Source organism: Electrophorus electricus, chromosome 5 (assembly GCF_013358815.1).
Source record: "Electrophorus electricus isolate fEleEle1 chromosome 5, fEleEle1.pri, whole genome shotgun sequence".
NCBI classification, from domain to species: Eukaryota; Metazoa; Chordata; class Actinopteri; order Gymnotiformes; family Gymnotidae; genus Electrophorus; species Electrophorus electricus.
This window is the reverse complement of record NC_049539.1, coordinates 16,778,625-16,794,455: the sequence shown is the minus strand read 5'-3', so window position 1 is coordinate 16,794,455 and position 15,831 is coordinate 16,778,625. Positions and strand designations below refer to the sequence as shown.

The window sequence follows — 15,831 nt, the reverse complement described above, 5'->3', positions numbered from 1 at the left end:
TTTAAGCCATGTGTGACAACAGATACAACAAATAATATTATGACTCACAAAAAAACGTGAAAGGGGAATGGTGTAAAAGGACTAGAGAGTTTAAAATTTAGACTATAATGTAAAAACAAAACTAGTTTTTAAAAGCCTTACACCTTTTTTCTTACTCCCAATATGTGCTGTGACAAATCGCACAGAAGTTGCATTAACCCATTTTGTACTGGTTACTCCAATTCAACAGGTGGCGACGGGCTGCTTTTACTCAAAAAAAGTTTCACCTGTTCGGAAGTTGATGTTGGCTATGGACGAAGGTGGCGTCGAGGCAGGTAGCGTTAGCCAACCTTACATCTTCTACAAATGTTTAATATAACAAGATATATTCGCACGTACTGAATATTAACTGTTAGGTCACCGTACTTGCTAGATTAGTGTAAACTATCTTAGCTACCTGGCTAGCCAGCTAACCCAGTTACTACAGCTTCATACTTCGTTAGCGTTACTTAAGTAGCTAGTTAGCTGACCTTAGTTTCTTGGCAAACCTCAAATAAATGGGTAAACTAAAGTAGTTACTAGCTAACTACTTCACATTTGGACGTTGAATCTGTACTAAATTAGAATCTCTAGCTAGCGATAATATAGCTATCTAGCGAGCTAGTTGGAAATAATTTAGGCAACTGTTGAAGATAAGTATGTTAGCTAGCTAAGTAGAAGCCCATGTTATCTAAAATTTTGCTAGCAATTTTGCTAAGGTTACATTTGCAGATAAACTATCCAATTTTATCGAAACTTGTAAAGCCTTGTCTTGAAAAGAACCGTCCAGCCATTTTGTTCATTCGTTCATGTGATTCGAATGTTACGTTCCTAGGTAGTGATGGTCACGAGCTTGTCTTGCATTGCATTCCTAAAAGACTGGGTGGTGCCCTTTGTAGGTTTATGTTTCTGTTGTAAGATAAAAGGTAACTAGACACATGACCAAATAATTAAATGCATTTAAGCATAATCCTTTATCTAAATTTATTTCCAGGCCAAATATTAAGTGTTTAGGTAAGTGTGTGTGTATATATGTATGTGTGTATGTATATGTGTATATATATATAAAAAAATTCCCACTCACCCACGGGGAAGTCTGTTTTCTTTCAAAGTCGGATCCTCTACCAGAGGCCTGGGAGCTTGAGAGTCCTGTGTAGTATTTTAGCTGTTCCCAGGACTGCATTTGTTTGGATGAAGATCTCAGCTGTTGTTCCTGGGATCTGCTGGTGCCATTCTCTCAGTTTAGGGTTCACAGCCCCAAGTGCTCTAATTACCATGGGAACCACAGTTGTGTTGACCCTCCAGATCATTTCTAGCTCTTATTTCAGCCCTTGATATTTTTTAAGCTTTTTGTGTTTCTTGTTCCTGAAGTTGCTGTGACTTAAGATTGCTGTTTATCCACCACTACTATGTCTTGTTGGTTAGTCATTACCACCTGTCTGCATCTGGAAGTCCCACAGGATCTTAGCATGGTAATTTTGCACCACCATTGGTGGTGTTATGTGCTGGATTGTGTTTTATCTACTGGTAGCTGGTGCATAGCTCCTCTGTTGTTCTTGCCAATACCTTTCTGGGCCCCACCCATGTATTCAGTCATGTACCTACTCATCTTGGATGCAGTGATGCCTGACAGGAGCTTGCATGTTGTGCAGAGGCAGGTTATCGGCCGGTAGTTGGATGTACTACCTCCCTTTCTGAGGGTCCTTCAGGATCAGGACTATCTAGCATTCAGTTAACAATTCAGGATGGGTTCCATCCATTAGCATCTGGTTCATTTGTACTGCCACGTGCTCATGGAGTGTAGTCAGCTTCTTCAGCCTGTAGGCATGGACCATGTCAGGGTCTGGAGCTGTCTAGGTTTTCATACTTGAGACCCTTTCTTGGTTATCAGCTAGTGTGATGAATACTGGCTCCTGTTCGAGTTGCTGTGGTCAGCTTTCAGGTTCCTTAACCAATGGGTGGTGTTGTGATGCTTCCTTCTCCCAAATGCCTTTCCAGTATTGCTCAGTCTCCAGCTTTGGTGTGTTTGTTCTTATGCTATTATCTGCTACCGAGAGTACATTTTCGATGGCTCATGGGAGAACATCCTGTTTATTCTTCTGACTTCTACTGCTTGTGGGTACCTCTTAAGGCAGGCAGCCAGAGCTGTTAATCTTTGCTTGTCAGACTCCAAGGATTCAGGTATGGACAGTTTATTGTACTTCTCAGGTATCTTCAACTGCCTTATTCCTTTCTGCATTTCTGATAGCTAGCTCACGTCTCTCCGTGTGGCCCTTATTTTGGTCTCCGACCTCTAGCAGTATTCTCCATGGAGGATTGCTGTGACATATAAATCATCTTGTTTGTCTCAATGATGGTCACAGTATAGTTTGTAGTCTGCTACGGCTTGGTAGTCAATCCATCTTGGCCACAATTTTCAATCTCAGGTCAGCAGCTCTGGTAGTTATTTATTTATTTTTAATCAGATTTCACCATCCCCAAAATGCCCCAAATAGTTTATTGTGATTTTACTGCTTTACTCTTCAATTTATGTGGGGGCATAGTGCTTGGTATAAAAGCATTCCAGGTGGCTACTCTGAAGAATTTAAAATATCAGTTTAATTTTGGCACTTTTTTGGTAACTGTAATTTTTTGTAGTTTTGGTGTCTTCATTGTTATTAAAATACGAGAACTAGTAAACATGGAGATTGTGTGTATGAAATTGCTCTGTTGATTGTTAAATATCTAATAAAGTCAGATTTTTCTCATGTGACTACCAAATAACAGGGTTTATCAGGTCAATTCTGGGTCAATGTTTTGGAATTTTTTTAATCTATGTTTATGGAATAATGCCATGTTAAGGTTGTTAACTTGTCTTTTTCATCTTCTATATCCATTTTTACAGATTAAGAATGCAGAGATGTTTGAACTTGTTAGAATTAGGTAGAGTAGGTAGGATCAGCATAGTATGTCCCTTCTACTTGTGTGGACAATATAATGTACAAGAGCAGACGTGGTAGTATGTTATGCCACTTTGTAAACGCAACTATCTGACAACAAATGTAGAGCATGGTAATAACATCATCTCCCACCATCAGGTCTGCTGTGTGGAGAAGTGGAGGTGAGAGGAATGTTGGCCGAGCAGAAGAGAGGGATTCACGTCAGCCAAGTTGAGCTCCTCTGTAAAGATGGCTGCGGCTATTATGGCAACCCAACCTGGCAAGGTTACTGCTCAAAGTGCTGGAGAAAGAGGACCCATAAGACTGAAACCAACAGACAGGAGAATGAGTAAGCGTTTATAAACCCAGTGTTGTGTTGTAACCAGCAATAATCCCTTCAGACAGAATTTCTGTGGTCAGGAATGGTGGTGTGTGTCTGGTAGTACATGTTTTGCATTCATGTACAGAGCAGTCTTCGTTTCCACGCATTTGCCGGGACATTTGAGGGGGGGGGGGGTGGAGTAACACATTTGGGTTACATTCAGTGAAGCTACATAGATGAAGCATTCCAGCAGTTTCCAGTATAAGTTTTATTTTGGTTTGTGACTACCATAAGGCTCAGTGGTGATGGGGGTTATCCTCAACAGGTTTGAGGAGAAGAAAAATGTAGAGAAGGGTAGACGTTCCAGCAGTGTGATGCGGCTCTTCTGGGGAAGTCCTTCACCACCAAGACAAGGTATTTATACTAGGATGTACAGCATAAATGCCCATCCTCGGTCCTGGAGAGTTAAAGTAATAACTGTAGTAAATGTAAAGGTTTAATGTTTTAAGCATTTATTCTTTGAAATTTTTTTTGTAGATTTGATTGCTTTTACATTTATTGCTATTGTTGTTTTTATCTAGAGACTGACAGACCAGTTTTTCAAAGGAAAAAACTATTTTGCAATCTTTTGAGATCCTCAATTGGATTTTACAGTTTTTTCTTTCAAGTCTGTATGAGACACACACAAAACATAGTAAATTATAACCTTAATGAACAGATGAAACTTGTTTTTTGTTGGCAGAGTCCCCAGAAACCCCAGTAGCAGCGCTGAAGGCTTTTCAGAGCTTGGAGCCTGGAGACTTCCCCGGCTTCCTTAAAGTGCTGCACAGTTCATCCTCCCAGCGCCTGCAGTCTCAGTGCACAGCTTTCCTCAACACCATTGAGGCCTACCATGTAATCCTCATGCTTGACTCCTTTTTTTTCCCTCTACCATTCCCCTTCAGAATTGTCATGCACTCTCTGCATCCATTGCCCTCTTCTGGAAAATTCAGTCCCTTAAACAAGTTAGTCTCTTTTAAAAAATTTTTTTTTTAATTTCAGGACCTACCCATTCAGAAGCAATCAGACCTGGTGCAAGATTTCTACCAGAATATTGCTGATCACTTCAGCAGTGAGTTGATAAAGCTATTTACCTCAATTTTTGTGCTGAAAGGACTCGCACCCATTTGACTTCTGCGTATTTGTATGATTGTTGCAGACAAACCTTTAACAGAACTACCTGTTCGGTGTGTTTTCAATGTGATGGCTGGGGGAGAAGATGCTGTTTCAAGTTTTTTGGCCTCACTTTTAGGTCTGCCAGAGGAACAAGTTTCTCAAATGATGGAGCACATTGAGAAGTTGATCATGACCCATTTGCACAAGTGGGTCTTTTGTCATGATAGTTGTGATGACGAGCAGAAGGACCTGACACTCCAAAGGAGGATCAAGTGAGAACTAAAAGCCTAATACAGCTAATGAATGAAAGTTTGAAATTGTATGATTCTTAAATTTTTCTTAGGAACTTCAATTTGCTTCATATATTTTAATTGTGAACAGAAAGCAGTTCTTTGCCATTTGTAACCAGTTTACCAAAAGAAGCCCTTAAATGGTTGATAATTGCGTTATGGATGTTTTTATTTATATATATATATATATATATATATATATATATATATATATATTAGATGGCAGTTAAAGATTGGTGGATGTTGCACTGAAAATGTTTACTGTGTTTAATCAGCTTTGTAATCTGACAGGTCATTAAACTGGGTCAGCCCTCAGATGCTTTGTGTGCCTTACCCTAATGGTGGATCAGATATCAGTGATCCATATTTGCCAGCAATTACAGGTGAAGAATTGTTAGTCATATTTTAACATGCCAAAAACCTTTACTTGATTTAGGCCTTAAAAGTATTATTCTCCTAAAAGGTTTATACTGTCATTTTATCCATTAAATTTAATGGTTACTCCATTCTGCATGAAAGCATTAAAAAACAAAATGTGTCCTTCAGCCATCATTGAGATGGATGCCAAACGCGCGCCACAGGACAAACTGGCTTGTTTGTCCAGGTGTAGTCAGAACGTGTTCCAGGCCCTCGCCTTGACCAATAACCAGCCGGCAAATGCAGATGACTTCCTGTCAGCTCTGGTTTATGTCGTGCTGAGGGCAAATCCACCCCGCCTTCACTCCAATGTGAACTACATCATTCGCTTTGGCTTGCCTCAAAGTCTGATGGCGGGGGAGAGCGGCTACTACTTCACCAACCTGGTACGTTTGTGTTCAGCACACACAAGAGTTTGTATCTGCATGAAATGGAAAAAGTTCAAACATTTAATCTCCAAAAAAACATGGGTGGTATAGAAACAAAAAACAGATAGATTGTGTAAACCATTTAAGACTGAGCTTTTGGCCTAGAGGTCATTGAATTAAACACTGAATGAAAATGGCTTTCTACATAACAGAAACTGCCCAGTCGGTCATGACTGCCCCAGGAATCACTAACGCCATGGCAGTACTGCACACTGTACTGTCTAATCCATGGTTGCTGCTGGGCTTTAAAGCAAAGGAATTTTGCAAAGGAGTAGTGTTAATATGCTACTGATGTCTGCTTAAGCATGAGATTCACTTTGGTCTCATTCCTATGCATATTAACATTTAACATTAACACTACTTCTGTTCTCTGTAGTCATGCACAGTGGCCTTTATTGAGAAGCTGGATGGCCCATCCCTAAACCTCACTCCAGAGGAATTCAACAGCTATATGCAGGGACGAAGAGTACCTCCTCAGCCTTTGGAGGGCGACGGCAAGAAGAGGGCCCGTGAAAACCGCGAGCAGCTGGAAGAGCTGAAGAAGCGGCAGGAGAGCGTAGAGCAGGGGGTACGAGCTCTTCAGGAGCAGCTGGAGCAGTGGGTGCATTGCGTGCAGGAGCAGGTGGACGAGGTCAGGGGTCAGTCCACGCTGGTGCACCGCTGCCTGGCTGAGGCCCTGGAGAAGCCCACCGGCAATGTCAGAGATCACTCTCTGTCAGCCCTCAAAGATGGTGTTGACCAGAGGATTAAGTATAAAGAGTCAAGCTAGCTACATGTTGTTCATGCTGCATCTACACCGACAGGTGAAGCCCAGTCATTTTCTAGATAATGAGCATGTATATTAAAAAGCCAGACACATTTAGATGGTACTAATATAAATCCTAAATCCTTTATCGGCCAAAGCAAATAGCAAATGCTGTAAATACTTGCATTAGTACTGACACTAAAATACAAATTTTACCAGTTTAAAATAGTCTTGGTACTGTATTTGGAAATGGCCTTTTATCTACAAAACAGTAGATGTAAATGTCAAAATTTGCAAAAAGACCAAATAGTATTGATGACATAAGACACATGGCTGGTGTAAGACTGGTGTAAGTATTTAAGCTGAACACATCTTTGGGCTGTGCTATATGTTGAGCTAGCAGTGTCAGGGGACCATTCTGCTGGCACCTTAAATCTGGCATTTGAAATTGAAGTAAACCTTGAAATATTTAGTCAATGGCCAATAAATCTCTGAAAAGATATACTAATTCAAATCTGTAGAAGAGATTAATAAAAATAGTAAAGTGCAGATGTTTACAAAATAGTTTATTGTGGCAGGACTGCACTGTGTATGCCATACCTTTTCATTAACTGTGTTGCATAAAGAACAAGGTATTCAATTTCAAAGTATAGTCTGACAAAATCCAGTCTTGTAAAGATGTATATTCACTTTAAGTTTTAGACCCCCACACCTGTCGTGTAAATGCAGCCTACATTACTGTGACAACTTGTGTTAGTTCTAATCTCAAATACCCTCAACCCTCTTCTTGCCAATTCAAACTCTGTGTGGTAGTTATTCCTAGTTTCTCAGACCTAGACTAAGCCTTTATTTTGGTCTAACAGTAGGCTTAATCGATGTCTGGCCAACTGGTACGTTATTTATTATAATTTACCTTTGTGTACTATAGAACATGGTGTACTTTGTACTTTGCTTATAGGAGTTATTTTTTCCTTTTTTCCTTTAATGTCATATTTTGCCACACACCAAGCACGAGCTGCCAGTCACTTAATGTTCAGAGCGATAGACGATGCATGCTGTTCTGTTTACATGTTTTATTACCATTAATGTCCCTGTAAGAAGTGATTAGATTTGAATGAGGTTGCACAGTGAACTTGTACAGAGACTTATTGCACTTTCACGGGTTCCAGCTCACCAAATTGGGCTGAGCTGCTTTTACGGTACGTGCACTATAAACATCCTATAGCCTCTGAGGGTGACAGATGGAGGTTCGTTCTGTTAACTGGGACCAGTCTGAGAAGGATGGTTTATGCAGGTGGAGCAAAAACTTTATTCATTAACCTAAAGGACTACCAGTTCTACTGTTACTTTTGTTTACATGTTTTAAGTGAAGGCCAGCAGGATGTGAAAGAAAAATGTGAAAAATGAAATTGTTCTCAGTTATTAATAATGTACATACAAATGAAATAGCATCTTGTATAACCATATAGAGTTTTATATGTTAAAATCTATTAAAAGTGATCAAACCCTGCAGGGAGCCTTCTTGCTTTCTTATACTGTTCTTCGTTCTAAAAATTCTGTTAGTTTTAAAAATGGCAACAAAAATAAGGAGGTCTTCGTTTTCATAGATTTTTGAGCAAAGATGAGAACCGTTTAGGACTACACTTGGTCAGTTTAATTTCCAATCATTTTATTGGGCTACAATGGGACTAACTCATTCAAACTAAATAAATAAAAATGATAAATACTAGAATTAATACAAGACAATAAAATGGATTTTTATATTGACTTTTTTTTATTTTATATTGACTTTTTTTTATTTTTCACAAATAACCGTAGAAAAAACTATTCAATGACTCTTACCTTGTTTATGAATCAGGTTAGCGCCTTGTCTTTGAGTTTTTACTCTACAAGAGGTGCGGCGACAGACCTTGACGCTGGCCAATTCACGCCGTACGTCACAGCGGTAATTCGAGTGTATCGACAAATATTCCCGCAGTGGCAATGGAAATACGTTTTATGGTAGTTTGCTCCCGTGGTAACGACAATAGAATATTTAATTCAGTATCGGTTTCCTGCGCTTTCTTGCGTGGTTTAATCTAAAATAGCTTCAGCTTTGAGGAGTTTTGTCAAAGTTTTCCTTCAAATATTTCAAACAGCCTACTTGTGAATAAGATTTAAAAAAAGGAAACTATACTTTTGTCGAGGTTTGTATTTATAACAGATTGCACAATATAGCAAGAATACTTAATTTTTAGTGTTTTATGGATTTTTGGACCCGTTTTTCGTTTGGCGCGAGCATTACAACAGCGGATCTGTGAAGCCCGTCTTGTGTAAAAGTTTATATTGAGTAATGTAGCACGTAGTAACGTATAGTATTACTACAGCAAGAAGACATCCTAATAGCCTAGCATACGTATACCTAGCTAACTACTTCTGGGATGGCAGAGGCTCCGAGTGGAGTGTCTATACAAGTTACATTTGACGTTGATGAGTTAAGACTGGACAACAGTCATGTCCTAATTCGGGCTGAGAGACTGATTTTAGACTTTGAAGAACTGAGCTGAAAAAATAGATGCCAACCCGACATCTCAGAATCTGAGAGAGTCTAATTTGCCATGTCGGCTGGAACTGCTGTCTGTTCACATTCATTCTATCGACGTACAGTTTAGTTGTGTCTGGTCCGCCATGCTGCTCACCTTCCTGCCCAACTTTGACCGCTGGCTCATTAGAATTGCATTAATGTGGCCCACCTCATTGCATAGACTGGACAAAGAAATCTGTAAATAAATCTAGAAATAAATAAAAGTAGAAAAAATACAAATTTATTTATGCTCATAACTACATATTTATGAATATATCTGCATTTCTACGACACATGAATGTATTTATGGTTGTATGATACCTTTATTTTAAACCACAAATTTAAATTTTCATGTTTGCGTTGCACATTTATGTTTTAAATTCATTTATTCATGGGAAATCAAATTTCACTGTCTCGAGAAGCTCAGGACAGGCACTGGGCGGATTTTGACGTCGCCTTTCCGAAAGTGTGTTTGTCCCTTTTTGCGAGCCGTATATGTAGTTTTAGGAGAGGTCAGCCATGAGAATGACGGAGGAAAATAACAACGACAAACCACAGATTACAGTAGAGGATGTACAACGTCTAATTAAGAAAAAAGATGAAATTGAGGAACAGATCAAAGCATACTACGATGTGCTAGAAGATGTAAGTTTGTGTTATAATAAGTAAAATGAAACTTTGATTTTCAGTGTGCTAGTAGCTCATAGCTAACCCATCTAGCTTGTAAATGCAAACTTGTGTTATGTTTGATAGTGATATTTTTCCGTGATTTAATGCTCTGTAGGGTCATGTTCTAACGCTAGTATCTAGTAACTAGTAGGTAATAGCTAGTTTTTCTAATCAACCCCAGACATTGGTGAAATGCTACCCAACAGCTATGTAGTGGACAATTAGCACATGTGGCTAATGCTAGTTAGCTAGCTGTCGTATGTCGGCTGATATACTAGAATTGACAGCTGACATAGCTCTACAAAGATTGACCAATGTGCGACATTTAGCTAGCTTGCTTAACCTAGAAAGCCTGTTTTTTATTGTGTGTAAGAAGGATATTAATATAGCTAGCTACACATCTAACACTGGTTCAAAATGAGTTGTGGTAGTTTAGTTAGTAAATGCCTCATTTGAAAATGTTGCCTATTAAAACTGGAGTCTATGAAGTACCTGTACCAGTTTCCTTAGTAATTATTACAGTAAACCAGTAAAGTGAACTCCATTCCTGAATTGACTGTATTTTTAAAATTTTGTATTTGTGCACATTTCAGCAAGGTGATGTGGGAATGCATGCTCCTCTAGTTGATGTAGAGGGCTATCCTCGTTCAGATGTGGATTTGTTCCAGATCAGAACAGCAAGACACAGTATCTCATGTAGGTAATTATACAATGGCAATGCAGTAAATATATACACACTTCAATACATGTTGCTGGCAATAGTATATCTGCACTCGACTTAAATCTATTTCACCTATGCTATATGGCCAAAAGAATGTGGACATCTGACCTTCATATATGAATTACCATATAACCTTTTGGGAGGGCTTTTCACAAAACTTTGGGGTGTGTTTGGGCGAATTTATGCCATTCAGTCAAAAGAGTATTTGTGAGGTCAGGCACTTATGTTGGCTGAGAGGTCCTGGCTCACAATCGACAGTCAGTTAATCACAGAGGTTTTTAAAGAGGCTTCCAACTTTGTGTAGGCAACTGGAGTTCCTCCACACCAAACTTGTCAGTTCCTCCACACCAAACTTGTCAGACAATGTACTTATGAGCCTCCCTTTGTGCACAGGGGCACAGTTGTGCTGCAACAGGAAACATCCTTCTGTAAACTGTTGCCACAAGGTTTATCCATATAATTATCCAAAATGTCTTTGTAATTTAGTTATTAACATTACCCTTCTCTGGAACTAATGGCCCAGTCCAAAACCTGAAAACAGCCCCACAATATTATCCTTTCTCAACCAAACCTTGGCACTTTGTATTCCAGTGGGTTGTGTATTCCTGACATTTGCCAAACCCAGATTCATCCATCAGCCAGATGGTGCAACATGACTCATCACTCCAGCAAACACCTTTCCACTGCACCAGAGTCCATTGGCAGCATGCCTTACACCATTTTGTACAATGCATAGCATTGTCCATAGTGATCCTAGGCTTGTGTGCAGCTTCCCAGCCATGGAAACCAGTTTCATGACTCTCAAAATACACAGTTCTTGTGGTAATATTGATTTCAGAGGCAGTCTGGAACTGTGTGGTGAGTGATGCAGTAGAGGATATTTGATTATTACCTGCACTCAGCGGGTCTGCTTTGTGAGTTTGCATGTCTACTGCTTCGTGGCTGAGCTGTTTTTGCTGCTAGAGGCACCATTTTGCAATAATACCACTTACATTTAACCAGGGCAGATCTAGTAGGGCACAAGCTTCACAACCTCTTAGCAAAGATGATATTCCGTGATAGTGCTATGTTTAGTCACTGAGCACTTCCATGTAACCCATTCGACTGGAAACGTGTATTTACAGAGATCTCATGGCTGTGTGCTTGATTTTATACACTCAAACATGTTAATTAGGAGGGCTGTCCACATATGTTTGGCGATGCAGTGTATTAATATTCAGTTTTACTGCATCTGTAAGGTTTGCAGAATGACCACAAAGCTGTCATGGTAGAGATTGAGGAGGCCCTTCACATGCTGCATGCCAGAGAGAGGGCTAAACGAGAGCAGGACCAAGCAGAAGCTCAAGTGGAGAGCATGGAACAAGAGTCATCCTTGCCATCTCCATTTGCCCGAGTGGACGCTGTGACACAGGGTTCCCCTGCTCATCAGGCGGTGAGGTTAAACTCCCTGTCTAACTGGTCATGAAAGTCATAAGCGGAGTCGATATTCAGCATAATAACGGAGTCAATATTCAGCATTTTCCCAATTATCATAATTGGCACTTGAATTCATTTCCTTGCCGATAAAAGTTTTTTTTTGTTTTGTTTTGTTTGTTTGCTTTTTTATGTATGTGCATATCTGATATTATTTGAAATGTGAATGATGGATCAAATACATCACAAACACTTCTGTAGTTTGTCTCTATGCCCCGACTGCATCATTATTGGATTGGTAGAAATGTGTAGTGAACATATGTCGAGTGAACCCAATCAGACTTAGTTTTCAATGTTATAAATGCGGGAATGAAGCAGCACCTACATTTATGTCAGTGACAAAGGGAGTTAGGGTGAGTTTTACAGAAGTCTAATCCATGGAAACGGTAATAAAATATCTGTTAACAACTCAGTAGCGGTGACTGCGTTTTCTGTGCATGGTTTAATCTAAAACAATTTATTTTTGTTATTGTTTTATCCATTAGTTTAAATACTAATGAATAGTAAAAAAGGAAGAATAGTTAGCGTTTAAGTCTAGACCTTTCTTGAGGTTTGTATTAATGCTGCTGAGTAAAATATAGTCTAGTCTGGCTATTTTGTTTTTTATTATAGACCTAGATTGCATGATATATCAAGAATACTTAATTTTGTACCATTTTTGGGCAGAAACTGTTGGATCCAAAATTTATGATTGAGCTTTCCGCATACATTACTGCTTCAGTGCTATGTGCCTCACATGGCTGGTGTAAAAGATTACATTGATGGGAGTGAGTGCCTTACTTATGATGTGGATCATCTGGTTTAAAATGGTTCGTGCACTTTCGACGGACTAGTCAGACAAGCCTCCAGAGATTAGTAGCCTAAATTATTTGTAAAAACAACTTATTTATTAAGTTGTACATATTTTCTTGTCTTTTTCATTTCTGCTTTTGTTCACTTTCATTCACACTCTGCTGCTAACATACTATACATCCAAAGATTCCCCTTCTTTTCTTAGGCTAGCTAGCCCATTTTCATGGAATCATACAGCATATTTTCAAGAGCCTGTCAGTCTGATACATTCAACACATCTAACTACTCTTTATCATGTGAAATATGTTTGTGGTTCAAATACAGAATTAAATAAAATTTGTTAACATTCATTTACCCTTTTTGCTTTTCACAAAGTTCTGTTTTGTTTTTTTTTTACTGGGATTACATTAGTGGTTTTGTGTATTTGGTTAGTGTAGGCTTTGTAAATTTTTGCAGCTTGTATCTGATCTTTCATGTTTAGCACTTGTGCTCTGCCCTTGATAGGTTCCCTTATAACACTATTTGAGTTACTCATTCTATGTTTTTGTTTTATACAAAAATGGAGTAAATATATTTGTACATTTTTTTATTAAATAAAAACATGCTGGAAGGCTTTCTACACCACACCTTGGTGTTACTCAATCGAGACTACTGTGGAGATACTGGACATTGGGATTCTCATTTTACTAGATTTTTCATTTTACTAAATTTAAGGAAATGGTATTGATGGTCTTAATGGTCTTTTGGTTTTGACCACATGATTATTTCACCATGCAGCAGTATATAAATTTGCATTTGTTGTTATCATTAGCATTATTAGCCTAAAAATTACTTCCACATGTTGAAATTAGTTGTTTAATTATATTATTTTATTATATTATTTTATTATTCTCAGGGCTTACTCACTGGTGATGAGATCATTGAGTTTGGTTCCGTCAACACGAGCAACTTCCAGAACCTACAAAACATCGCATCTGTGGTGCAACATAGTGAGGGGGTATGTGGAAGGAAAAGAGTCCTAAACCTAATAGAAATATTTCAGAATTCTTTCCTTTTCATTCCATGTAACAGTGAAGTTCCATATCATGTACATAACAAGATTTGTGACTTAGAATCTTCTATCCATTCTTCAGAAATCCCTGAGTGTTGCTGTGATTCGGAAAGGACAGAAAGTTCATCTTGGCTTGACGCCACAGCGCTGGTCTGGCAGAGGTCTACTCGGGTAATTACTTCCATTTTTGTTCTACATGATTCAGGGTCCAGACTTGTACTGCCTTCAATCAGTGTTCTCTCTGCCTTTTTCCTCACTTTAACACATGCTGTGTTAGCGTTCATTTAACTGTCATGTAGTTTAATATAAAATTTGAACTATATGCTCAAAGTAGAACAAAATATATTCTCATCTTATTTAATTCTTTATTTTAAATAAAGTGTTTGTGTTTCAGTAGTGATTTAAGATGAAGAATGATATTGCCAAGCCTAAATGTTTCTGAAAGAAGTAAATATCATTTTATATTTGTGGACTTTAGCACTCAAGACACCTAAAAACATTGCAAATATAGCAATAATTGGACATTTTGCTTGGACATGTTTCCTAGAATGCATTTTGTTTAAATCTAATGTTTCTTGGAACAGGACCTGTCTGGATAAAACTCAGTCTGAGCTCTGCTCATTAGGCTCATTTAAAATTTTGTTTTTCTGTCAACAGATGCAACATAGTACCTCTCCCCAGATGACTGTGATCAAGGAAGTTCAAGAACTGCTCAGACATAAACATTAGCCACAGGTCATCTTCAGGCCAGCCATTACACGTTTTTGTCACTAAGTGACTTAAAACATTCTACATTGTACAAAACAATTTATTTGTATGGGTTTATTTTCAAATTTATGACTACTTTGACCATACATTTGTGCATTTGAACCACACACAGACATTTGTATTTGATGAACTGTATGGCATGTGTGGGGGAAAAAATAGCTGGTGTTTTCAAAAGGATTTCTTTCACAGCACTGGAATATTGATAAAATTTCAAAATGCATTCCTGTTTTGTTTCTTTTGCATCATTACATTTGAAAGAATGTGTAAAACGTATTGAAATTTTAGTTGAGTAACAGAAGGTAATCTTTGTTCTTTTAAAGTCCTGTCTCAAATATTAAGGAAAGATAGTAGCTGTCCCCAGTGTCTGTCCACCTTCATGCTTAACCTTTGGGCCACTGCTGGTTTCCATTCTGACATTTAATGCCATGTTTGTTAGCTTCCACAGCTGTTAGGTCTGCCTGTTAGTGCTTAGCACGCCTCACTTTACTGCATAATGGAAATGGTCCCAGCTGTAAGAAACAGGAGGTAAGAATCTAACATAATAGTATACTCTAGTACCAGGGCCAGGCCTGCTTAGTATTTCGTCAGTCTGGAGATGGCATCTGTCATTTGTAATTTTAAATTTAGATTTTTAATTTTCTACATATAATTTCATACATACGCTACGTCTTCACGGTGCTGAGGATAACGCCATGGGGAACCACAGAAAACATCAGTGTATGGGAGAATGAAAGGCAAGCTCATTGTAAGATTGCACATCAAAGTAGCAATTCTATGTATGCTCACTTTAAAAATAAATTGTGTTCAATCACATGTACACCTGTAAAACAAGAGGCTGTATAAGTACTGGTGTGAAAGGCAGACAGGATTCAAGCGGGCCGCTCTTCTAATCAATATAGGGTTAAGCTTCAGACATTTTATTTCACTTTTAATTCCCCATGCTTTCATTTTAGCTAGTAATAAAGCAATCCAGAATGTGTGTTTATGGATCTGTTTTCCACATATATTGAAAATCATTCTTGTATAGATGTTGAAAGAATACCACTGTAGATCCATATAAGCTGAAAATGGCTTAAAAGCATTAAAATGTGTGTGCGTGCGTTGGGGTGGGATGTCTCATTTTTCCATATTGAATGTGGCAACCCTAAACAAATATTTCTTATACTTATGACTTCCTTGCCTTTCATTAAGCCTATATGAAAATGCATACAATCCATAGTGATACACTGGATCCACACATTCTTCAAACGCAAGAATATACGGGGATGGCTGCATTTGTATGGTTAATATCAAGTCATGAAATACCATTTGCTTAACTCGAGACACAATTCCCACTAATTACCAAGGCGCCTTTGGGGATACTGACGATGCGCGCCCCCTAGTTGCTCAATTGTAAGTGAAGTTCCCCGGGTATAAGCCGTTTCTTAGCAACAATACGCTTTGGCAACGAAGTGTGTCGCTGGGTGTTTGTAGTTGTTACCATATTTCCGTTGTGGAACAG

General features: G+C 38.6%; 2 protein-coding genes across 2 annotated transcripts; both read left to right on the top strand.

Moving 5' to 3' along the window:
* The first annotated feature begins 104 nt into the window (after positions 1-104).
* LOC113576939 (rab5 GDP/GTP exchange factor-like) lies at positions 105-7,803 on the top strand. The gene is made up of 9 exons (XM_027009317.2): positions 105-314; positions 3,096-3,285; positions 3,584-3,672; positions 4,001-4,152; positions 4,300-4,369; positions 4,550-4,685; positions 4,995-5,086; positions 5,250-5,506; positions 5,925-7,803. The coding sequence occupies exons 1-9, from the start codon at positions 281-283 to the stop codon at positions 6,315-6,317; spliced, it is 1,413 nt and encodes a 470-aa protein (XP_026865118.1). The 5' UTR covers positions 105-280; the 3' UTR covers positions 6,318-7,803.
* Positions 7,804-9,316: 1,513 nt separating this feature from the next.
* On the top strand, positions 9,317-15,429 carry psmd9 (proteasome 26S subunit, non-ATPase 9). Its single transcript, XM_027009322.2, has 6 exons — positions 9,317-9,501; positions 10,119-10,221; positions 11,485-11,678; positions 13,407-13,508; positions 13,645-13,733; positions 14,220-15,429. Exons 1-6 carry the CDS (start codon positions 9,376-9,378, stop codon positions 14,245-14,247), a joined length of 642 nt encoding a protein of 213 aa, XP_026865123.1. The 5' UTR covers positions 9,317-9,375; the 3' UTR covers positions 14,248-15,429.
* The last annotated feature ends 402 nt before the right edge of the window (positions 15,430-15,831 follow it).